Below are 25,000 nucleotides of genomic sequence, written 5' to 3'. Positions count from 1 at the left end.
GAACCCCCCCCCCCCCCCAACAACTTTTAACTGGGGACCCCCACCCTGGCAAGCACTTGGAATTGTAAAAGTAGAGCCATACTTATTTAGTTTGACTCGGTTCCACAGATAGATATAGCCAATCTACAACGCTATTTTCAGTCTGTCCTAATGGAAACAGATCTTCTCTCAAAGTATTCTTTGTGTATTAAGGTGCTATAAACAATTACAATAGGCTCTATGCACAGCAGCCATATTGGAAAGATATTGGGCCTCTTCTTACTTCCTGCAGGTGTTACCAATGATACTAATGAAGGCTCCATTCCATTCTGGTCAGGGTGCTGATATTGTGCATGTTGGCTCACTGGAAACACTCCATTTTGGTTCCCAAGTGGCCCCTTATGGTGGGTGTGTAACTCTGAGAGTGTACAAATGGAACCAAATGGACCCGTAAGGGTCCATTTGGTTCCATTTGTACCCGTAAGGGTCCATTTGGTTCCATTTGTACACTCTCAGAGTTATGGGGGTCCTTGAAAATAAGACAACCACTATGCCACACTGAATGGAACAGAGCCTTAATCAGTATCATTGGTAACACCCGTGAAGGAAGTAAGGAAGGGGCCCAATTCATTCCCAATATGGCTGCTGTGCATAGAGCCTATTACAATGTAATTCAGGGGTGGTGTGGATGAAATAATTATTTACAGGGGTGACCTGTAGCCACTGGTCTAATGACGGCTGTGTTGATGCTTGTCTCCTGTAGGTGATTCGCTGCAGAGCAGCCGTTGCATGGGAAGCCGCCAAGCCCCTCTCTCTGGAGGAGGTGGAGGTGGCGCCCCCTAAGGCCGGGGAGGTCCGCATCAAGGTAATCACTATGTTCAGTATCTGTACTGGAGTTTTTTTATATTTTTGGATACTTATGACCTTCACTCCACTACCTTTCAAAGACAAGTGTTGACCTTTTGACCCCACTACATTTCTAGGAAGGGAGGATGTACATGATGAATTAACCACTTAAAGGGATATTTCACTTTCAGACATGTTTGGGATCTATTTTTGAAATTAATTTAATCACACACGCCTCCTTCATATACAAACCCGACTTCAAACTCCATTTTAACCAATGTTAGATTCATTGAAAACACCTGTCCTTGGTTCTGGTGATTGATATTGTCCTTCTAATAAGTGAGGGGGCTGTGTTTTTCCAATAATTCTTCTCAATAATTTATTTTTAATAATCTTTTGGAAAAATTAAAAAAAATAAATACAAATAAATTGAATAAAATCATGGAAATTGTTGATGTCAGGTGGAAACCTTGTATTTCCAAAACTCTTACTTTACAGGAAATGGAAAAAAAAAAAAACATCTGTTGCAATGGATCCACTGCAGTTATTAATATATTGTTACGAACGTGCAGATCAGCTATTAAAAAAAATAATAATAAAAAAAATAACAACACAAATCTTATATGGGGGTCGCTGGCACAAAATATTTTCAGATGGGGGTCCGCGGCCATAAACATATTAATGTGGGGGTCATTGACTTGAAAATGTTAGAGAACTTCTGGTTTATACATGATTGTGTATGGTGGCCTGTGTCGTCATGTCAGCCTGGCACAGGGCTTAGAGGGAGGGGTAGGTGGAAGAGACTGGCCCCAACCCGCCTGATAAGCCAACAGTACAAGAATAGATATGTACATTACATACTAACATAACTTATCTATGACACACTGCTTAATGGATATTACACCACACTAATACATACTGTACACTGCAAACACTACAGTACAATAGGGCTTGAGTGATTCATTAATAATGTACTTTCCCCCCTTCCTATACAGTCTGATAAGCCAACAGTGCAAGCATAGGCATGTACATTACATACTAACATAACTTATATGACACACTGCTTAATGGATATTTATTACACCACACTAATACATACTGTACACTGCAAACACTACAGTACAATAGGGCTTGAGTGACTCATTCATAATGTACTTTTTTCCCTGCCTAGAAATGTAAGTCAAAAGCACAATATGTGTCTTTGGAATGGAGTGGAGTGAAAGTCATAAGTAACCAAAAATACAAATACTCGAGTAAACCACACATACTCAAATGTGCTTGAAGCTGCCCTGTGTAACTTTCCTCTTCTACCCCGGATTTGAACCCGGTATCCTGCACAATTGCAGACATTTTTTACCACTGAGCTAATAGAGCCTGCCTGCTTGCTCAGGGGATAAATTCAATCTCGACCTTCAGGTCAAAATGTGTGACAGATCCTAGGAGAGACATGACCTTTGCCACGATCTAAATGTCTCAATAGAAGAGCAGGGAGACACAATAATTTACAACCACCCCCTATGCACAGCAGCCATATTATCACTTCCTTCACAGGTGTTACCAATGACACTAATGAAGGCTCTGTTCCATTTAGTGTAGCACAGTGGTTTCCACGACCCCCATAACTCTGAGAGTGTACAAATGGAACCAAATGGACCCGTCAATTTGGTTCCATTTGTACACTCTCGGAGTTACACACCCGCAGGGGCCATTTGGAAGCCCATGAGGGTCCCTGGACCCCAACTGTAGACCCACTGGTGTAGCAGAGTGTTTCCAGTGAGCCAACATGCACAATATCAGCACCCTGACTCTGTTTGACCAGAATGGAACAGAGCCTTCATTAGTATCATTGGTAACACCTGTGAATGTCTTCATAATATGGCTGCTGTGAATAGAGCTTATTGTATGAGTTAAATTGTATTAACAAATTATATTTCATTCATTAAACAATGTTACATTTGAACTTTAAGTACAGTACTCAAATACATGTATTCAGTTACAATACATGTATTTAGTTACTGTCAGTGTCCACCACTGCACATAATGATGCCCCTCAGTGTGTTTTCTGTGTGTGCCCATGTGACCACAACTTGGCAAAGTGTTTACAATATCATATCTTCATGTTGCAGGACAGGGCCGACCGCACACACACCACCTCTCTACACACACACACACACACACACACACACACACACACACACACACACACACACACACACACACACACACACACACACTTATACAGTTACATTATCATACTCTTAATAGCAATAACGGACACTAGGACTGGGCGACATAAATTCAAATTGCGATATCAAGATTATTTCAAATTACCATTATGATTATTGAACTATTCTTAAAAGTTAAAATAGCAGATCTACAAGCTCACAACGCGTCTTTCAAATAGCCGAGGTATAAAATAGGGCTAAAGTGGTTAATGTATGTTTTATCATACAATAATGTATATCTGCAAAGTAACTAGAAAATAAAGTTTTCAAATAATTGTAGTGGAGTAGAAGTAGGCTACAATATTTGCCTCTGATATGTAGTGGAGTAGAAGTAAAATTATCTAGACAATTGCAAATGCTCCAGTAAAGTAAAAGTACCTCGAAATTGTACTTAAGTACAGTACTTGACTAAATATACTTATTTACTTTACACCACTGAGTTCATCATTAGTGTTCAAAGGGTTAATAATAACAGTGGGAGTGAGGGAGCAGTGTATCAGGTTATTAAGGTGTGTTCATGGGCATGGTCATTGCCCACAGCAGATAAGTGCAGTTCAGTGCAGATAATCCACTCTGACCTATGGATTTACCCTCCAGTAATCTATACACCATACATTATTCAATATGTTTACCTAAGGCTCAGTGGTGGACAGTAACTTATTACATTTACTTGAGCACTGTAATTAAGTACATTCATTTGTATTTATGGATACTTAGACTTTGACAAGACACATATTGTACTTTTGACTCCACAACATTTCTAGGAAGGGAAAAGGTGCATCCTATATTAAAAGTGGCTTAAGGGAGGACCCCAGAGCCGCGGTAGATCAGTGAAGCGGCCGTTGCCTGGTGGTCAAATCTGGGATAGCAACACGTCAGCATTTAAAATGCTACTGCGCGCGCATCTACCGTTTGTGCGCTCAGAACTCCATGTCTACTCCATGGCCGCTCTAATCGACCCAATATTGGTACTTTCGGCAGACCATTGCATAGACCCAATGGACCCAATATTAAACTTCCGGCAGACTTCCGGGTGCTTCAAACGCCACTGAGCATGGTTCTCAAACTTTTTTCATGTCAAGGACCCCCAATATGTATTTGGCCACGGACCCCCATCCCAAAATACGCTGTTCCAGGGACCCCCCCAGAAGCAAATATTTTAATAAAAATCACACCCTGTGTGAAGGTAGCGGCGCCTTTGATACATTTTGTCATCGATATGTGTTTATAATGTGTTTATAGCCATGTGTCACGTGAAGCTTGACCAATCACTTTGTTGACGCACCTGACCAATCAGAACGTTGACGTACGCACACGGACAAAGTCAGGTATAGAGCAGGATCCGCTCTATACCTAAAGGTATAGAGCGGCTAGCGCCGCTAAAAACTGTTAGATTTAAAAAATATATATATATTCAAAGATTTGAAAAAATGATCACGATTAAAAAAAAAATCACACCCAGTGTGAAGTGGGCGGTGTGGTCACAGTGGTCATCACAGTGATGGAAGTGATTCACTTAAAAAAAATCACACCTGTGTGAAGGTAGCGGCGCCTTTGATACATTTTGTCATCGATATGTGTTTATAATGTGTTTATAGCCATGTGTCACGTGAAGCTTGACCAATCACTTTGTCCCGTACTCAACATACGCATCCATGCGGAGTTTGTGTTGTCATCGATATTAGTTTATAGCCCAGTTAATAAGAATACAGAGGACGGCCATACGGATGGACATACACCTGGACATAGACACGGACATACATACACACGGAGAAACACTAGAGAAACAATATTAATTATCTGTCTTTGAATGTCTACGTCTTTGAATGTTTATATAGCCATCTCATTTTGTATTCATGATATAATAGTGATGTCATGAATAGTCCCCTTGCCTGACCAATCAGAACGTTGACGGGCCTGACCAATCAGAATGTTGACGGGCCTGACCAATCAGAACGTTGACGGGCCTGACCAATCAGAACTTTGACGGGCCTGACCAATCAGAACGTTGACGGGCCTGACCAATCAGAACGTTGACGGGCCTGACCAATCAGAACGTTGACGGACCTGACCAATCAGAACTTTGACGGGCCTGACCAATCAGAACTTTGACGGGCCTGACCAATCAGAACTTTGACGGGCCTGACCAATCAGAACGTTGACGGACCTGACCAATCAGAACCTTGGCGAGCCTGACCAATCAGAACGTTGACGCAAAAGCCAGGTATAGAGGGCTAATATCCGCTCTATACCTAAAGGTATAGAGCGGCTAGCGCCGCTAAAAACTATAAAAGTGTTTTGTTTAAGTCCATACTGCCATTCATAGGGCTGCACATGTGTCATGTGTTTCGCTAGCCAATCACAGTCCTTAATTTGCAAAGTCAGCCAATCACATTACAGCTAGTGGTGATGACACTAGCTTTAATGTGATTGGCTAACTTTGCAAAAGTATAGATTTGCATTGACTCTGGAAGCGTTAGGGTTGTAGACTGCGTTGTAGACTATTGGCCAATCACGGTGCAGGATTGGTCAGTGTCCAAACCTCACTTATAGGGGGCGGTTACACCGCCCCAAAAATCACACCCTGTGTGAAGGAAGCGGTGCCTTTGATGAGCCCCGTATTGATGTTGTCATCAATATTTGTTTATAGCCCAGCCACACGGACACCCGGACACACGGACACCCGGACACACGGACACACAGACAAGTCAGATATAGAGCGGTTGGCACCGCTAAAAATAGCAGATCTACAAGCTCATAGTGCGGCACAGAATTCTAATCTGCTATTTTTTTCAATAGCCAAAGAAATCTAAAATAACACAGATGCGTTCCAGGTCTTAGTTATTGAAAATAGCCGATCGACAAGTTTCACAACCCATCACATGTGACATGTTGTTTTTAAAATGGAGTCTAAATGGTTGTTGTTTCAGATAGTGGCCACAGGGATCTGTCACACAGACTCATACACGCTGAGTGGGTCCGACTCAGAAGGGGTGTTCCCTGTGGTTCTGGGTCACGAGGGAGCGGGCATCGTGGAGAGTGTGGGAGAAGGAGTGGCCAACTTCAAACCAGGTACCTGACTGGTGACCCCACCACTGATGGACAGGAACTAAGTACATTTACTTGAGTACTGTTAGGCTATACTTAATCCATTAAAACCGGGAACGCATCTGTGTCATTTTATAGATCTCTTTGGCTATTCAAAAAATAGCAGATCTACAAACTCACCGAGTGCCGCGCTATGACCTTGTAGATCTGCTATTTTTTGGGAAAAACATTTTTGCAAATTGGCCGATAGGCTCTATTCACAGCAGCCATATTATGAAGACATTCACAGGTGTTACCAATGATACTAATGAAGGCTCTGTTCCATTCTGGTCAAACAGAGTCACGGTGCTGATATTGTGCATATCTACAGTTGGGGTCCAGGGACCCTCATGGGCTTCCAAATGGCCCCTTACAGGTGTGTAACTCTGAGAGTGTACACATGGAACCAAATGGCATTTGGTTCCATTTGTACACTCTCAGAGTTATGGGGGTTGTGGAAACCACTGTGCTACACTAAATGGAACAGAGCCTTCATTAGTATCATTGGTAACACCTGTGAAGGAAGTGATAATATGGCTGCTGTGCATAGAGCCTATTCTACAAATGTCTAAATCTTAAAAGTCAGTTAGGATTTTTCTTCGTTTGTTACTCTCCGCCAGGAGAGTATTGTTATCACTGCGTTTTCACTTTCTAAACATGACACACCGATTGGTCAAGCCTCACGTGACACGTGAAATACTGTGATCTGATTGGCTAGTGACGCCACCGGGCCTATATATACATGGCATCACTCTGACAGTGTCTCCGCCACTGTCAGAGTGAGGTAAGACGGGAACCATGAAATGGCTGCATGGCTGATACATAATTGGCAGATAGGACAGATAGGACATTTATATAGACAGGAGGGATATGACATAGGACACTTATACAGACAGGAGGGATAGGACACTCACACAGACAGAACGGAAGAGGACACTTACCCAGACAGGTTGGATAGGACACTTACATATACAAGAGGGATAGCGACCTATAAATACATGTGTCACTGTGATAAGCCAGATTCCAATACCGAAAATCCGGCCACTAGCTCACTCCCAGACCTTCGAACCGGAAGTAGTCAAGTAGTCGCGGTCCAATTGTTCCTATCTGTCTTATTGGACAGATAGGACAGATAGGACACTTATATAGACAGGAGGGATATGACACTTACACAGAATGAACGGAAGAGGACACTTACCCAGACAGGATGGATAGGACACTTACATATACAAGAGGGATAGCGACCTTCGCGACCTTCGAACCAACACAAGTCTTCTGGCGGAGAGTTGTGCTCCGAGGAGCACTTTTTCTAGTTGTTATTGTTTTTCCCCCCACATTTTTGGGGGAAATTTCCAATACAGCAATGTACTGTATTGGCATTAACAAGAACATGTATTTCTTAATGTGTATTTTTTAATACTTGAGTATTAACTCAGGAGTGTCTCTCGGAGTATATACTTTGTCCACCACTGACCACGACTAAGCATGGTGATATCACAATACACCATATCTGCCATAAACGATGTATTACAAGACATTTTTATCTATGACACATCACAATATCTGTGAGTGAAGAACAAAACATACCCATGAAAAGGCATACATCTGTAATTATGCATTTATCCTGAACTCTTAAAAGATTTCCCTCGCTGATATCTCCAGTGCAAATTAAATTCACAGGAGAAATATGTATAAAGCTGGACAGTGGACACATCAAAGTGCTAAGCATAAAAATGCTTCATATAAACCTGGACAGTGCTTTCTCAATAATAAAATACTGTTGTCAGTGTATCGATACGAGAAGAGGGAGTATTGTATCTTATTAATGGGCAAAACAGTAATAACATTACTGTTATCAATCAAAGTAACTTTGAGACAAGTTACTAAGTTGCAATGACAGCGATTTGTTTTTGACAGACACAGACTATATTATAGAAGGTCGTTCCCTATATCACCAAACGTATCATATATGATACACACATTACACTGATTTTTTAATAAATCAGTGTAATCAATACTTGGACCAAGAACCTGTTGTATCATATCTGACACATCCCCACTTCCCCCTGGACCATACCATTAGCACTGCAGGTAGTTACAGAGCCTCAGGTGGTCTGACCCAAAATGGCTGCCATCAACTAAACAGGAGAGGTTGATGCACTACTAACAAACAATTATTTTTTAAGCAGTTCGGGCAAGTTTTCCTAGTATATCTTTACTAATATTTTGAAATAAGTGTTGGATAACTTGAATGCACTTATGAGCTCTCAAAATTTAGCATTGGAGTTTGTTTTTTATGATGTCAAAAGTGTTTGTATCATATTTGATACTACAGGTCTATAGTCCTTTACGATTTGTATCATATTTGATACTACAGGTCTAAAATATATTTTTTTGTAACGTTAAAACCGACTTTTTTCTTTTTCTTTTTTTTTTATCCCACGATTTTGTAAACCTATTTCTTACACCCAGTGCCAATCTCTATGTAATCCTGGGCACTACACTCCCTCTACCAACCTAGGGAGGCCAGGGCCGAGCTCATGCCTCCTTCAATGCATGAGAGCCAACTGACCTTCTTGTCACCTGACAGGGGAGAGTTTCCCTGGTTGGACGTAGCGCGTGGAAGGAACATGTTATTCCAACCAGTTCCTTTCCCCTCCATCAGGCGCCTCGGCTGGCCAGGGGGAGGCAGTAAAACCAGTAATACCCCAAGGCAGTAATACCCCTTGTATCAAATATGATACAACAAATACATCATACAAAGGACTGTTAAAAAAAAAAAAAAAAAATCAAAAATGTTTTAAGACCCAATAAAGTGTCCCTTTTCAAACTGTTGGAATTTTCTGACCTTTCCTTCATAGTTCAGGTTCTACAGGGTTAAGAATCGTTACAGATCATGGCATTGTGAGCTTGTAGATCAGATGCAGTGTGAAATGGTGTTTAGAATGCTGTTTGTTGGTGTTCTCAGGGGACACGGTCATACCGCTCTACATCCCACAGTGTGGAGACTGCAAGTTCTGCAAGAACCCCAAAACCAACCTGTGTCAAAAGATCAGGTAGAGTAAGAGTGTTTTAAAGACCTAAAACCAACCTGTGTCAAAAGATCAGGTAGAGTAAGAGTGTTTTAAAGAACCTAAAACCAACCTGTGTCAATAGATCAGGTAGAGTAAGAGTGTTTTAAAGAACTTAAAACCAACCTGTGTCAAAAGATCAGGTAGAGTAAGAGTGTTCTAAAGAACCTGAAAATATTAAAATAATCATTTGAAAATCATAATATATTTTGCACTGAAAACTGTAAATTGCATTCTGCAACTTAATGTTTTTAATGAAAAAAGCAGCATCAATATTATTGCAAGCTTTTGGTCAAACAAAAGCTCACAATAGAATTGAGTGTGGATGCTGCTTTTTTATTAAAAAAGGTGCAGAATAAAATCGTGTGGATGTATTATTATTTGCCCACATAAACATGTTCTATCACCTTTAACCCAATGTCCGTACCAATTCTTGATCTGAGCTCCATGTCGTGGCATTGCAGGGTGACCCAGGGCAGAGGGCTGATGCCAGACGGGACGTCCAGGTTCTCCTGTAAGGGTAAGAGCCTGTACCACTTCATGGGCTGCAGCACCTTCTCTGAATACACGGTGGTGGCTGACATCTCCGTGGCTAAGGTCAACCCCAAGGCTCCGCTGGACAAGGTCTGCCTGCTGGGCTGTGGCATCTCTACTGGCTACGGAGCAGCTCTCAACACTGCCAAGGTCAGTCACCCCTCTAGGGGCAGTGGTCCTCAACCTTTTAAGGCCGTGACCCCAAAAAAAGAATCGTATTTGAACTGGGGACCCCCCACCCTGACAAGCACTTGGAATGTATGAGTTGAGGCTTTAACTTTTGTTTTACTCTGTTCCTCAGATAAATATTGTGAAAATAGCAGATCTACAAGCTCACAACGCCTCGCAGCTTGTAGAACGGCTATTTTCTACATTTTTGCGTCTTTCTTATATTATCTAACAATTTGGCCAATGTTTGACCGTTTTAGTACTAAAGTTGGTTGATTACTTTTGATGCAGTAATGGTATTTTTCCTTTTCTTTCTGTCTTTTGTTTTTGAGGTATTAAAAAGGTCTTAAGAGCGAGTGAGTGAGTGAGTCGGCATGCCGCTATCTATCTATCTATCTATCTATCTATCTATCTATCTATCTATCTATCTATCTATCTATCTATCTATCTGTGGTATCTGTCTGACAGTGTTGATCTATACGTCGGGATTAAAAAAAATTTTACAATTAAAGAAACTAGACCATACCCGTGGGGGGATGAGCACCCACGCTTGTTTCACTCACATGATTTGGCAACCCGGGTAGCCAGCGAACACAAAAACGCTAATTAACAGCTGACATTTGGGGAAAGCGAAAAACGGTAATGGTCAATGGCTGTGTTGAACATTCCAAATTGAAATGTCAATGAATTGAAATGAATTGATTGTCATATGTCTTTTTGGTGTCAGGTGGAGGCGGGGTCCAGCTGTGCAGTGTTTGGTCTGGGTGCGTTGGGATTAGCAGCCATCATGGGCTGCCAGGCGGCCGGAGCCGGCAGGATCATCGGGGTGGACATCAACCCCGACAAGTTCAACGTGGCCAGACAGTTTGGAGCCACGGACCTGGTCAACCCCAAGGACCACAGCAAACCCGTCCAGGAGGTGCTGGTGGACATGACCGACGGAGGGGTGGACTACTCCTTCGAGTGTGTTGGAAACGTCGGCATCATGGTGAGAAGGACCATCTGCTCCAGGGGTCTTCAACGTTTTCAGGCCAAGGACTGGCCAAGGCCTAGCTGAGAGAGAGATGAAGCAGGGACCCCCTCTATATTGTATAAAATTGTGTTTCAGATTCCACTTTTTTTTGTTTACTTGGTCTGCTCTTTTTTCCCTCTACACCTATAGCCTCTTTGCCGAAGATAGCCGATCTACAAGCTCACATGGCCTCGCAGCGCGAGGCGTTGTGAGCTTGTAGATCGGCTATTTTTGGCTAAAGTTCTCCTCAGAAAAAGGGATGCTAAGGTTCAAGTGGTTAAGGTAAAAAAAAAATCATATCACACAAAGATTTGGCGGACCCCCTGTAGTAACTCTGAGGACCCCCTAGGGGGTCCCGGACCCCCTGTTGAAGACCCCTGATTTACTCAACTTTATTGTCATATCACTGTTTTATCAAAATGTCTTTTTCCTTTCTTAGTATACATGAATGAATGAATGATTGAATGAATGATATATATATAGATGTTTTCAATGAGTATAACACTAGTGTGATCATTATGTTTCCATTCCAGAGAGCAGCATTAGAAGCATGTCATAAGGGCTGGGGCACCAGCGTGATCATCGGGGTAGCTGCGGCTGGACAGGAGATCTCCACCCGCCCCTTCCAGCTGGTCACCGGACGCACATGGAAAGGAACCGCCTTTGGAGGTGACTGACTGACTGACTGACTGATTTGAGCTAAAAAGCATTATTTTACACATTGGGCTATTCAAAAATAGCAGATATACAAGCTCATAGCGCGGCACCGAGTGTCGCGCTACGAGCTTGTAGATCTGCTATTTTTGAAAATTCGTGAAAATGTGTGCAAATCTTTGAATACTGTATGTATATTTTTTAAAGCGAACATTTTTAACTCAAATCTTTGCTTCTGGGGGTCCCTGGAACAAAATATTTTGATGGGGGTCCGCGGCCAAATACATATAATTTTGTGGTTCCTTGACATGAAAAAGATTGAGCACCACTGATATAGAAACATACGTTTTTCAGAAAACTGTTGGGATTTAGGAGACATGTAGAATCGGCTTCTGGTCTCAATGGGTTAATCGATTAAAGTACAATAATAAGTAAGGACGTTTGATCCATGCTAACGTCAAACAGACTTTTATTTTGTGTTATTTCACACAAACCTTTTCACCTTTATGCTGAGCCCAGTTCCTTTAATAAATAACCCTCTGGACCTGGAACAAAGGATTAATGAACCAGTATCATTTCCATAGTGTAACAACCATTGAGCTATTATAGTATCAACCCATACCATTATAAAGAGGTTGCACTTCAACTTGGTGGTTTTATTATTATTTCTTTCTCATGGCAAAATCTTGCTGTTGGCTGAGGCTAAAATTGCCTAATTATGTTATGCAAATGACAGAATCATTGCAAAGTTATACGATCGCATGACACTGAACAGGATGCAGAGCACCATCGACCCCCACTTGAGAAAGAACCAAAGCGGCTTCAGAGAAGGCCTTATGGACAAGGTAGATCTTGTCCATAAGGAGGGTCACTGAGGAGGTGAAAAGGAACAAACTGCCAGCAGTGCTGTGTTTCATTTGGCTCCATACACAAAGACATGATGATGAAGATACTCGTGTCCCTCCCAACCGACTCCAGGCCATAGGAGACATGTACACTGGTACAAGTCAGAGTACTTCTTCCTCCACTGTGAGCTAGCCGGATGTGAGGATGATGGAGATGGCTGGCGACACGATGGAGGGCTCATCCAAGGATGACGTAGAGCAGTGATTCTCAAAGTGGGGTTCTAAATGGACCCTTACGGGTCTGTACAAATAGAACCAAATGGACCCTTACAGGTCTGTAACTCTGAGAGTGTACCAATGGAACCAAATGGACCCTTACGGGTCTGTAACTCTGAGAGTGTACAAATGAAACTAAATGGACCCTACAGGTCTGTAATTCGGAGAGAGTAGCCTACAAATGGAACCAAATGGACCCTTACGGGTCTGTAACTCTGAGAGTGTACAAATGGAACCAAATGGACCCTTACGGGTCTGTAACTCTTGAGAGTGTACATATGGAACCAAATGGACCCTTACGGGTCTGTAACTCTGAGAGTGTACAAATGAAACCAAATGGACCCTTACGGGTCTGTAACTCTGAGAGAGTACAAATGAAACCAAATGGACCCTTACGGCTCTATTTAATTCCATTTGTACACTGGAGTTTGAGAACCACTAACCAAGAGAGAGAGAGAGAGAGAGTCCAATACATAAAGATATAAAGATACACGCAATGCGTGGAGAATTTCATGTGGGTGGTCCCAACCTCAGGATGAGATCATTAGTCATTAAAGCAGTCATGTCTCCCTTGTATCCAGTCCAGAAATAAAGCATCTGTGTGTGTGTGGACGTGACGCATGCAGAGATGCTACGTGACCATTGTGTTTGTTACCACTGATAAGAATCCCTCTCATCCTCATCCATCTGTCTGCTTTGTTGTCGTCTGTTGACGTCCGCGAGGGAGGTGCATTCCGCTCACATTCCCATCTCAGTTATTTAACCCATTAAGACCGGGAACGCGTCTGTGTCCTTCTAAGATTTCATGATTTTTTAAAAGATCTACAAGCTCATAGCGCGGCACCGAGTGAGCTTGTAGATCTGCTTTTTTTCTATTTTTTTTAATCGTGACAATTTTTGCAATTTGGCCAATTCTACAAATGTCTAAAAAATATGTCTAAATCCTAACAGTCAGTTAGGATTCTCAAACGTTTTCATGTCAAGGACCCCCAAAATGATATGTATTTGGCCGTGGACCCTCATCTCAAAATGTTTCGTTCCAGGGACCCCCAGAAGCAAACATTTGAATTACAAATGTTGGCTTTAGAAAATATATACATTCAAAGATTTGCACATATTTTCCACAATCTTTCAAAAAATAGCAGATCTACAAGCTCATAGCGCGGCACCGAGTGCCGCGCTATGAGCTTGTAGATCTGCTATTTTTAGAAAAATCATGACAATGTGTGCAAATCTTTGCTTCTGGGGATTCTACAAATGTCTTCTAAATCCTGACAGTTTAAAAAAAAAAACGTATGTTGCTATACAGTATATCAGTGGTTCTCAAACTTTTTTCCATGTCAAGGACCACCAAAATGATATGAATTTGGCCGCGGACCCTCATCTCAAAATATGTTGTTCCAGGGACCCCCCAGAAGCAAAGATTTGAGTTACAAATGTTCGCTTTAAAAATATGTATTTTCAAGGATTTGCACAAAATGTTCAAGATTTAAAAAGAAATAGCAGATCTACAAGCTCATAGTGGCAATCGGTGCCGCGCTCTGAGCTTGTATATCTGCTATATCTTTTTGAATAGCCAAAGACATCTTGAAATGACACAGATGCGTTCCCGGTCTTAATGGTTTAAGGTCATTTGTGTTTGTGTGTGTGTGTGTGTCTGTGTGCGTGTGCATGTGTGTGTGCGACTATACATTTGAGGAACAGATGTCCCCACAAGTATAGTAGAATGTAGCTTCAGCTTGGGGTTATGGTATTTATGCATTCTAGGAACACATTCGGTTTTTAAAAAAGAACGAAAAATGTTATCTATATTGTTTTGTCTTGAGAGTTAAGGGTTAGAGTTATACGATAGCCGATCTACAAGCTCACAACGCACCACCCCACGCAGTTGGGAGCTTTTACATAGGCTTTTAGATATCATTTCGGCGTAAAAATGTCCAAAAATGGTAAAATGCCATTCATAAAATGTCTGTCCTATAACCTAATGTCCTCACAAGTATAGTAATAAATACGTGAGCGCGTGCGTGCGTGCATGAGTGAGTGTGTGTGCGTGTGTGTGTGTGCGTGCTCTAGTGTGTGCATGAGTGTGTGTGCATCAGTGCGTGTGTCTTCATTTCCACCTCCGCTCTAGTGACACATTTACAACCATACGTGGGCGTTTGGCTGCATGCCTTAATAAAACAATCCCACATGTCTACCTCCAGGAAACCGAGCTCTAAGTTATGGTCCAATTCATCCCACTGAGTGATACAAATATCCATCAGTTCACACAATGTGCTGGAAACTGATCAGGGCCTAAAGTTCAATTAGCCGCGGCAGCTGTTAAAAGGTCATCATTCTCTGGGGTGGGAAAAAAAAGAAAAAAGAAGTTAACATCCTTTTGTACTCAAGAAAATAGAAATAACTAACAAACTAACTATTAACCAACCTACCTACCTACCTGCCCACCCACACACTGTCACACCCACCCACACACACCCACACACATACATAAGATTAGATGTACGTACGTACAGACAGACAGACAGACAGACAGACAGACAGACAGACAGACAGACAGACAGACACATAAATACATATTTTGTATATTGCAGGACCTGTCTTGGCTAAGAGTTTAATGGTAATATAACATCATTGAAATGTTAGTGTTAAATTAAAATAAACATGCTCTGAAAAGGCACGTTGCCCACCCATCTGACCACTTTGCACGGCAGCCATTGGCTGCCGTCAGATGGTAGGGCCGTGAACGGCGCGTTTGAGATTTTCAAGTCGGCCCCTTATCCAGAAAAGGCTGTGAAACATTGGCGTAGACCACACCATGTAATGAAGCACAACATGATCATAAAAGCTCATCAGACGTTCTCTGTCTCTGAACCCAAACAGACATAATGTCCACCCAAACTCATACAACATAACTCTTCATTTTATCATTTCCTGGAAATATCCTAGAAAATCACCAGTTTTAAACCCAACCCTGAAGAAGTCTGCCTCGATGTGCAAATAAAGCCTATCTCCCTCTCATTATGTGGTGCACAAAGTACTCCTGGTCAAATAGTACTCGACTACAAGTGGAAGTTGCTCTGTCAAATTTCTACTTGAGTTAAGTAGTACAGGTTTAAAAAAATATTAGTATTCATATATGTACAGATAACGCAGTACATTTTCTTTATGTATATTTCCCCCAAAAATAGTGAACAAAACTAACTGCGTTTGCTTTCTTTTCTTCCGCTTATTTAAATATAAGGAACATTGACACCGCATTAAAAGGACAAAAAAGGCGTATTTAAAAAAAAATGTTGTATTTTGTTTTAAAGGGTATAAGAGTGTGGAGAGCGTCCCCAGGCTGGTGGAGGACTACATGAAGAAGAAACTGAAGGTGGATGAGTTTGTCACTCACACGCTGCCCTTTGAGAAGATCTCTGAGGGATTTGACCTCATGCACGCAGGGAAATGGTATGATCCTCTGTCTGTCTGTCTATCTGTCTGTCTGTCTGTGTCTCTCTCTCTCCTCTCTCTCATTTGTATTATTGTTCTGAAGCAATATGCCAGGATGGCATACAGGTCCATTTAATACCATTTGCACACTTTCAAAGTTAATTAAACAGGACTTAACAGCGTAGATTGGTATCAAATAGGGGGGGGGGGGTGGTCTAATGCATATCAAACAGGGGGTCCTTGCAATGAAAAGGTTGAGAATCACTGAACTACATGTTCCATGTTCTCGCTGTCAGGTGGAAACCTTGTATGTCCAAAACTGTTACTTTTCAGGAAGAAAAAAAGAAGGAAACAAAAGCTGTGTTCCAATGGATCCAATGTAGTTATTATTATTTAGTCACAAGCTCTTGTTAATACTTTAAATCCGAATAAGGTTTATTGTCACATCACAGGTGTACAAGGTAAAAAAGTGGGTGAAATTCGTACATCGTTCCCATCGCAACGTTATTTCCATAGAAAGAAGAGGGGGAGGAAGAAGGGGGGGGGGGGGAGTGGGAAGGAGATCAAACTAGAACAAAAAGGCTGCATAATCCACATAAGGTGAACTCACCCTGGTATAATCCGCAAGTAGTTCCATGAGGGAGAGCAAAAAAAAAAGAAAGTCACTTGTACCTGGTGTAATCCACAGGTGTGTTCAAGGAAGAGCAAAAGCGGTCCGAGACCAGCCGGACAGTACCTCAGTGACGTTAGCACCCCATATGATGAAAATATGAATAAAAATGGTATCATTCTTTAGTGCTGGATTTTTGGTGTAGATTTTAGAATTTGTGCTGGTATAATTTTTTTTATATCAATATTTGTATGGTTTTGAGCTTTGCTGAGCCCAGCACGGCAGCAGCCCCCAGTTTTTGGCTCACAAATGAGAGCACAATGAGCACTAAAGAATGAGATCATTTTTGGTTTATTTGGAGCCAAAAACTGGGGGGGGGGGGGGGGGGGGGGGGCGTGCTGGGCTCAGCAAAGTTTAAAACCATATAAATATTGATATCATTTTTTTTATACCAGCACAAATTCTAAAATCGACACCATTTGTATTCATATTTTCATCATATGGGGTGCTAACTTCACTGAGGTCTGGACAGTATCGCCTATTGTCAGGCTGCTGAACAAGGCTCATGCCTCATTCAGCAGTCTGACAGCAGCCGGATTAAAACTGTACCAGAACCTGGTGATGCTGCTCTTGATACTGCGGTAGGGCCCCTTGCACGGCCGCGGTCGTTGTAGGGATTTTGAACAGTTTGTGACTTGGGTGGTGCTTGTCCTTGATGATGCATTTCAATGTTAACTGCTAAATGAGTGAAATATATGTTAAACTGGATTTAGTAGTGTTCATATGAAGGCCTCGTAGCGGCCTGAACATCTAGTTTATAGACCTGCAATGATTCATATAAGTCACAAAATAATAAGCCCACAACGTGACGTGTTGTGGGCTTGTAGAAAGGCTTTTCTCACTATACTTTTACATGACACTCTAATAGGACATCAATTTACGTAAAAGCAAACAAAAACGAATAATAGTCGACAGCGACACATTCTCATCTCATTTTCTTGTTTTTCAGCATCCGTGTGGTCCTGCAGTTCTAGAGGAACACACACACACACACACACACACACACACACCACATGACTCCAGCAAAGAAGAGCCATCCACAGGAACACAAGCTAAATCTCAATACTCCACATTTCTGTCTCCTCGCCTTCTCCTCGCCCCGGAAGCTGTTTGCATGTTAAGCCACTTGGACCGAGGATCATCAATTATCCCATTAAAACCGGGAACTCATCCATGTAACCACTTTAAGCATTGTTTTATGCTTTGGCTATCCAAAAATAGCAGATATACAAGCTCATAGCGCGGCACCGAGTGCCTTGTAGATGTATGCATTTAGATCTGTAGATCTACATTTTTTGGGAAAGCAAAATGCCCCACGATTTTTATATTGATGGTAACTGTTGTATAATCACAATATTACACTCGAGGGTGTGCTTTACCGTGACTATTGGCACTTAAGTGATGTTTGTGGAACTAGGCTCCGCCTTGTTCCTGACCGTATCACTGTTGTGCCAATCATCACAGGTAGCCTAATATTGCTTAAAGGTAGTAGTTCACCCAAGAAATTACTTATTTTCTATCAATTACACACCCCATGAAGCTTTTTTGTTTGTTTTTGTCGCATTCCTAAGCCAATAATTTGATGACCGGGTGTATTTCCGGTAGGAGACTCAAAGAGTCTACTTTGTGTCTCCTACTGGCTACATTACCATCTTTCCGCCGGTAATCAAATTATTGGTTTAGGAATGCGACAAAACCCCCCCAAAAAAATCCATGAATTCAAGGCTTCATGATAGAAAATAAGTCATTTTTTTGGGTGAACTACTTCTTTAAGATACTCCTCTGCGGAAGAGGAACGCGAGGATGTACGTTTAGAGTATTGGGCTGTGGCTCATGACTCCTGCTGCACTAGAGAATCATACATCACATGACTCCACGCTGACTCCAATAAAGCTTTCACTTCCTGCTCTAGTCCACTCTGTTTCATTTCATACCCACAACATCTCACGGTCAGTGGTGTAAAGTAACTAAGTACACTTACTTAAGTAACATTTTGAGGTACTTTTACTTCACTGGAGTACATTGCAGTATTGATACTTTTACTTAAGTACAAAATGTGAGTACTTTTTCCACCACTGCTCATGTTTCCTTTTACCAGGGTCGTATGAAAAGTGGTGTATTTATTCATTTGTTTTAATCAAGCAAAGCGTTGAATAGCTCTATATTGTGAGAGTGTTTGTTCAGTAACATGGGTCCACCCATCTCTCCAGCTCTTTGGTGAGTGAACCATTTATAGACAAATAGGATCATACAATGTATAAAACAATACAAGGACATGCATACAATTCAAAGGGATAAAAACGGAGCAAACCCCGAAGGCTTATTTCCATTGTGGTCCATGTCATTGACAAGAACACATACATGAGCAGAACATGCTTTTTCCTGTTCGGAATACCCATTTTATCAGGATCAGAGAACTCATACAGGATAGAGGATAAACAAGAGAAATTGTAAGTGATGACACAATGAAATTAAATAGCAGATGTAGATCTGCTATTTTTGAAAAATGTTGAACATTTGTGCAAATCTTTGAATATATATATATATTTTTTTTTGAAAGCCAAATATTAGTAACTCAAATCTTTGCTTCTGGGGGTCCGGGGCCAAATACATGAAAAAGTTTTAGAACCACTGATATAATATATGTTGTTCCAGGGACCCCCCCCAAAAGCAAAGATTTGAGTTTGCTTAAAAAAATAAAATAAAAAATAATATATATATATATATATATATATATATATATATATATATATATATATATATATATATATATATATATATATATATACAAAGATTTGCACACATTTACTCGATTTTTCAATAGCAGATCTACAAATTCGTAGTGCTGCACTCGGTACCGCACTATGAGCTTGTAGATCTATTTTTGAATTGCCAAATAAATCTAAAATGACACAGATGCGTTCCCAGTCTTAATGGGTTAATGTTATTTCCATCGCTCTTTTTGTTGTTTGCAATATCCTCACTTCCCTCAACAAAGAGCTGGAGAGTGAAAACTACATGACACTTTGGTTGTGTAGCTGCCTTGTCATGATGGAACTCCAACTATTGGTGAGATATCTACAAATTTGCTCCATTGATTAGAAATGGATATCCCAAAAACAATCTCATTGACTTGCATCACAAACAGGTCTCAAAGTCACTCTTTTAGCACATGAACAAATCGTCGCCTTGCTAAACTAATGGCCTATGTCATTTTCTAAAGTTTTTCAGGAAAAATAAAAAACTGATCCAAAACAAAACTATATGATCATTCTTAATCATTTCACCCAAAATGTTTATAACAAATTATGACTTTTTAAAATAGAAATAACACTGTCTGTCAGTTATGTAACATAAGAGATTTAAATAGGTTTAAATAGGATTAAATCTGACTTCGGCCAAAAAATAAATAAATGAATGGCCTAAATCAGTAAATAATTTGGCCTACTGTAAGTCACAAAACCAGGTGACTTAGGCCAAGAAAATTGCCTATTTTGGCCTAAGTCACACTAGGGAGGCCATTATACTAAAAGGGGAGTGAACAGCATGATCATTTTCAATTAGGAGATGGGCGATTTTACCAGAGGTGGCCAGTGTCATGAGGAGCTGACTTAAGCAAAAATATCATTTTCTTAGGCCATTAGTTTAGCAAGGTGACGAAATGCAAACAAAGCTGACACTGACAATTTGACATAACAAAACCCGGTTTGTATCCATTTCTCTCCCTTTCTTTCTTACTTTCCATTTGAAGATCTGCATTCAGATCTGCAGATCCAGTCCAGATCTTCTTCCTAATTCAAATAGTAAATCACCAGGAAGTTGACATTTTTTCATCTACATGGGTTCATTTATGTACTAAAAGAGTGAATTTGAGAGCTGTCTAACCGTGCAATGCAAGACAAGGAGACTTGTTTTCTAATCAACACAGCAACTAATACATTTAATTTAATTTAATTGAAGGTGTCTCAAACATTTTGTACTTACATCATGTCAACACACAACCAAAACCTCTACCAAAGTGTTTTTAAACCATTATTATAAGAGTTACATCATGAACTTCTGCCATACGGAACTAATAAAGATCCATTTATTACTCCAGAAGAATCAATAAACTGATAAGATGACTCCACTGCTCCTATTTAAAGAAGAAATAAATACCCATTATTGTAAAAATGCACATTAACTAGACTGGTATTTAAAAAAAATCAAGGTACATTAAGGCCTGATACACTACACGCTTTTCTTCTAAGTGAGATCACCGTTTTGCACTTCAACAGCAGAGCTTTGCACTGGATGTCAGCTCAAATCTAAATGACACACAAAGATGATACAGGTTAGCTTACTGGGACTTACCACTTGAAGTGTTTTGTACTAAAAGGCCAATTGGTGAGGTGTGAAAACGTGATCTTATTTAATGATCTCAACCAGAGACACTTGTAAAAAAAGTTACAGGTACAGTAGAGACCCCCTGATTATCCTTCTGGTCCATATTCCAGCCATTGTTTGACAATGTGTTCACATTTTTAACCAGGTTATTTATGGGCGGACATTTTCAAATGTTTTTTTTCTTTTGAAAATGTTTAAATGTGGCTTAAGTGGTCAAATAAGTAAGTTGAGTTTATTTTTTATATAGTTTGTTGATTTTCATTTATGCATTTGCTTATAATGTAAATGTTCTCAAATAGACACTTTAATCAAATCTAATGTTTCAAATTGATTAGAAAATATTGCACTTTTTTACATAATCAAAACACGAGTAAGCAGTGGTCGAACTCTCCAAAAACACAGGATCCACATCGGACCCAGAAATCTGGGTTGTACATGTGTCGTTTTGTACGTGCGTGTGTGTGTGTGTTTGACACCAGTGTTTCACAACCAGTCATCTGACTCATCCTTTATTAAGTTATAATTTGTATGATTCCCTGCTACATAGAATGATGACAACACCTGTATGCACATGACTTCAGCCCCATCTCCACTGCATCCTGGAGGCATTCACACCAGCCCAACACGTCAACAAACACACTTTCAGTGGTGGACAAAGTACTCAACCCCAGTCACTTGAGTGAAAGTAGCCTATAGATACTCAAATATGAGCCAACTACAAGTGAAAGTTGTACTAGAGTATTCAAGCATACATACTTGAGTATTCAAAAGTACAAAGCACATTTTCACTATATGTGTGTGTGTGTGTGTGTGTGTGTGTGTGTGTGTGTGTGTGTGTGTGTGTGTGTGTGTGTGTGTGTGTGTGTATGTATGTATATGTATATATATATATATATATGTATATATATATATATATATATATATATATATATATATATATATAGAAATAGACATTTTCCAAATCAATAAAAGCAGATGTACAATCTTACAAGCTTGTAGATCTGCAATTTTCACTATATTTGAAATAGTGCTCAAGCAGTTAATTAATGTAATTTTTCACCCTTCCTAGAAATGTAGTGGAGTCAAGAGTATATTTGTCGTTGAAATGTAGTGAAAAGTCATAAGTATCCAAAAAATGCAAATACTCAAGTAAAGTACAGGTACCCAAAAAAAGACATACATACTTAAGTACAGTACGCAAGCACTTTCCACCACTGGACAGTTTGCTGGCCAAGATACATTTAGGCTGTGTTCACACTGGCAGTCCAGTTCTGATTATTGTCCTATTCATGTTGATATCAGATTGGTTTGATCAAGTCTTAACAGCAAAAAAAAACATGGAAACTGATTTTTGGGAATCAAATTTGAGCCACATTTCTGGTGGTTTGTCTCATTGTCTCATTTTGGACACTCACACAGAAGCCTACGATCTCCTATTTTCGCTGATGTCTGAACGCACAAACCCTCTCTAATCACTTGTAAATAACGGTGTGGACAGTTGGAGCTAAAGATCAGATTTGAGGAACAAATGGTATTAGCCTGTAGTCTGAACAAAGCCTTAAAGGAATATTTAACTTTAAAACACTTCTGGGGTCATTTTAACTATCTACAGTACTCTGGCTTTTATGAGCACCCCAGACAGTTTTTAACTCTTTGACTGCCAGAAATAAGACATCATTTGCTAAGCCACTGCCAGCGATTTTCAAGTGTTTTCATTAACAAAAAAATCATAGAATATTTATCTCCAGTATGATCGATCGTCCAATCCGTTTTAAAAGACGTATCCAAGTCTCGTAGAATCGGGGGGGGGGGGGAGCGTGCCGTCGCGATCATCCATTCCATAGTTATTGGCAGTTGAATGTAGGTTGTTTTTTTTGCGATCACGTAATTTGCTGCTTCTTTGCTTCACTGGGAGTCAAATGGCGACTCACAGGTTAGCAAACAGCGCCATCTAGCGTAAAACCACTGAAAACACAAAATCGCGCCATTCTACTCATTGGCAGTCTGAGCCTTGGCAAAATATGACGAGAAATAGTCATTGGCAGTCAAAGAGTTAAGTTGCTTGATTCGTTTTTTGACATTTATTTCATACGTCCCCTTCCTATACAAACCCATAGTAACGTCAAACTTCATTATAACCATGATAGATTCATTAAAAACACACCTTTGATCTGGTGACGGATATTGTCCTAATGCACGAGGGGGCGTATTTTTTCAATTACTGTTTATTTTATTAGTAGTAGTATTATATATTTTCATTAAAATAAATAATAACAAATACATTTTTAAAAAGGCCCCGGAAGTGTATTTAAGTGACCCTTTTAAACACCAAGTGCGAACAGGTGTGCTGATGCCAGCAGGAATGGGACCTGGGACGTCCTGTTTAGAGGACAGTGTCAGTAACTGTCCCCACAGAGAGAGGACAGTGTCAGTAACTGTCCCCACAGAGGGACATGGGGACACAAAGCATTGTGAGGCGTGCTTGTAGAATTGGCACTCTAGAAACAATAAGTCAACCATACAACAGTCAACACATACCAGCTGTGGCTGGCACAGTGCCAGAGGCCCATTAAAGTACCAGTCTGCAACTTCATGCTTAATTGGTAGTGATCATAAGACTACATTTTATAGTTCACAAATAAATTCTTTTTTTTTTTTTTTTACACCTTTCCAACAAAAAAAAGAAAAAAAACATAAAATAAAAATATCTACCCCCCTCCCACAATTTTTTTTGACCCCAAAGTTTCAAAAATGTTCCAAAAGATTCTAAAAATGTAAATACCTGATCTACTAGCTCACAATGGGTCACAATGCGACACGCTGTGAGTTTGTAGATGCAGGCTATTTTAGAAACAAAATGAAATCAATTAAGCCAAAATGAAACTTTGTTCTGCCATCTGTGGGACTTGCGGGTCATTGCTGGATCATTCCCCGGTGTCTGTGAGTTGATCCCATACCCAATGAGACTCCAGGCACTGACGGGAGTTCTGGATCGGTTCTGTACGGGCGAGGGTCCATTTGGTTTTATTTGTACACTCTCACAAGAGTTATTAGGATCTTACAGTGTATCAAATGGGGGTCCGTGGTCTCATGCATATCAGGTGTTTTCAATCCGGACGGCAGTTTGTTACTTTTGCATAACTAACCTCTCGCAGAAATAGAGGCACGTTTGTTGGGTGTCTGCTCGGCCATACTGTGCAGATCAGCAGGAGCGGTGGCCGAGTTCATTCTTTGTTGGTGAAGTCGGTGGATGAGGCCAGTTATGTGGACGGAGAGGAATGCAACCAAAAGGAAGGAGGTTGATTTTGAAGACCTTTGTGCCCTCAATGGAGGAGCTCCAGCGTCACCTCACTTCTTTGGTCGAGAGTCCCACTCACAACAAGAAATGCTCTAGTTGCCTGCGCTCGTCCAGGATTCCTGCTCCTCCAACCATTTTCAGTCCTCCGACAAGGCAGACGTGTATGTTTGTGGCGCCACTTCAAGCCACACACCCGGAGCCAACTCATTCAATCCCTATCCCTGTCCCACCCCCCACTGGACCTGTGGCCACCAAAAGGGTGAGGAAGGACAGAGAGCCTGCAACCCATCTTCCCCCTGAGGAGGCCAAGGAGAATGAAGAGGCCCAGAACATTGTCAACATGCCTGTAGCCAGAGGCCCAAGAGCAACCATCGCTCCAAAGGATAAAAACATGGTGTCGTGAAGCCCCCCCGACACTCAAACCAAGAAAGGGAAGTTTGGAGAGGTCTACCGGCCCAACCAGAAGCTCTATGAAATGATCGAGGAGTTCAGAGAGACCCTGGACATGAAACCT

At 40.9% G+C, this 25,000-nt stretch overlaps 1 protein-coding gene and 1 pseudogene across 2 annotated transcripts in view; both read left to right on the top strand.

Moving 5' to 3' along the window:
* The window catches only part of LOC311035762 (alcohol dehydrogenase class-3 chain L), a 20,519-nt gene extending 2,021 nt beyond the window's left edge, over positions 1-18,498 (top strand). Inside the window, exons 2-9 of the mRNA XM_084044184.1 lie at positions 743-844; positions 5,981-6,122; positions 9,106-9,193; positions 9,673-9,892; positions 10,638-10,898; positions 11,456-11,591; positions 16,012-16,150; positions 17,752-18,498. Of these exons, the coding sequence (XP_083900310.1) occupies positions 743-844; positions 5,981-6,122; positions 9,106-9,193; positions 9,673-9,892; positions 10,638-10,898; positions 11,456-11,591; positions 16,012-16,150; positions 17,752-17,776 (1,113 nt within the window). The 3' untranslated portion in view covers positions 17,777-18,498. The remainder of the gene's footprint in view (positions 1-742; positions 845-5,980; positions 6,123-9,105; positions 9,194-9,672; positions 9,893-10,637; positions 10,899-11,455; positions 11,592-16,011; positions 16,151-17,751) is intronic.
* Positions 18,499-24,514: 6,016 nt separating this feature from the next.
* Positions 24,515-25,000, top strand: part of LOC311036945 (kinesin-like protein KIF2C) — a 2,228-nt pseudogene continuing 1,742 nt past the window's right edge. Inside the window, exons 1-2 of the transcript in view lie at positions 24,515-24,828; positions 24,892-25,000. The exon at positions 24,892-25,000 is cut by the window's right edge and continues 1,742 nt beyond it. The product of the transcript in view is annotated as a kinesin-like protein KIF2C (transcript). The remainder of the gene's footprint in view (positions 24,829-24,891) is intronic.

Source organism: Gymnoscopelus microlampas (genome assembly GCF_963454915.1).
Source record: "Gymnoscopelus microlampas genome assembly, chromosome: 20".
Classification (NCBI taxonomy): domain Eukaryota; kingdom Metazoa; phylum Chordata; class Actinopteri; order Myctophiformes; family Myctophidae; genus Gymnoscopelus; species Gymnoscopelus microlampas.
Note: the sequence above shows the minus strand (reverse complement) of the source record. Positions and strands in the feature narration are given on the sequence as shown.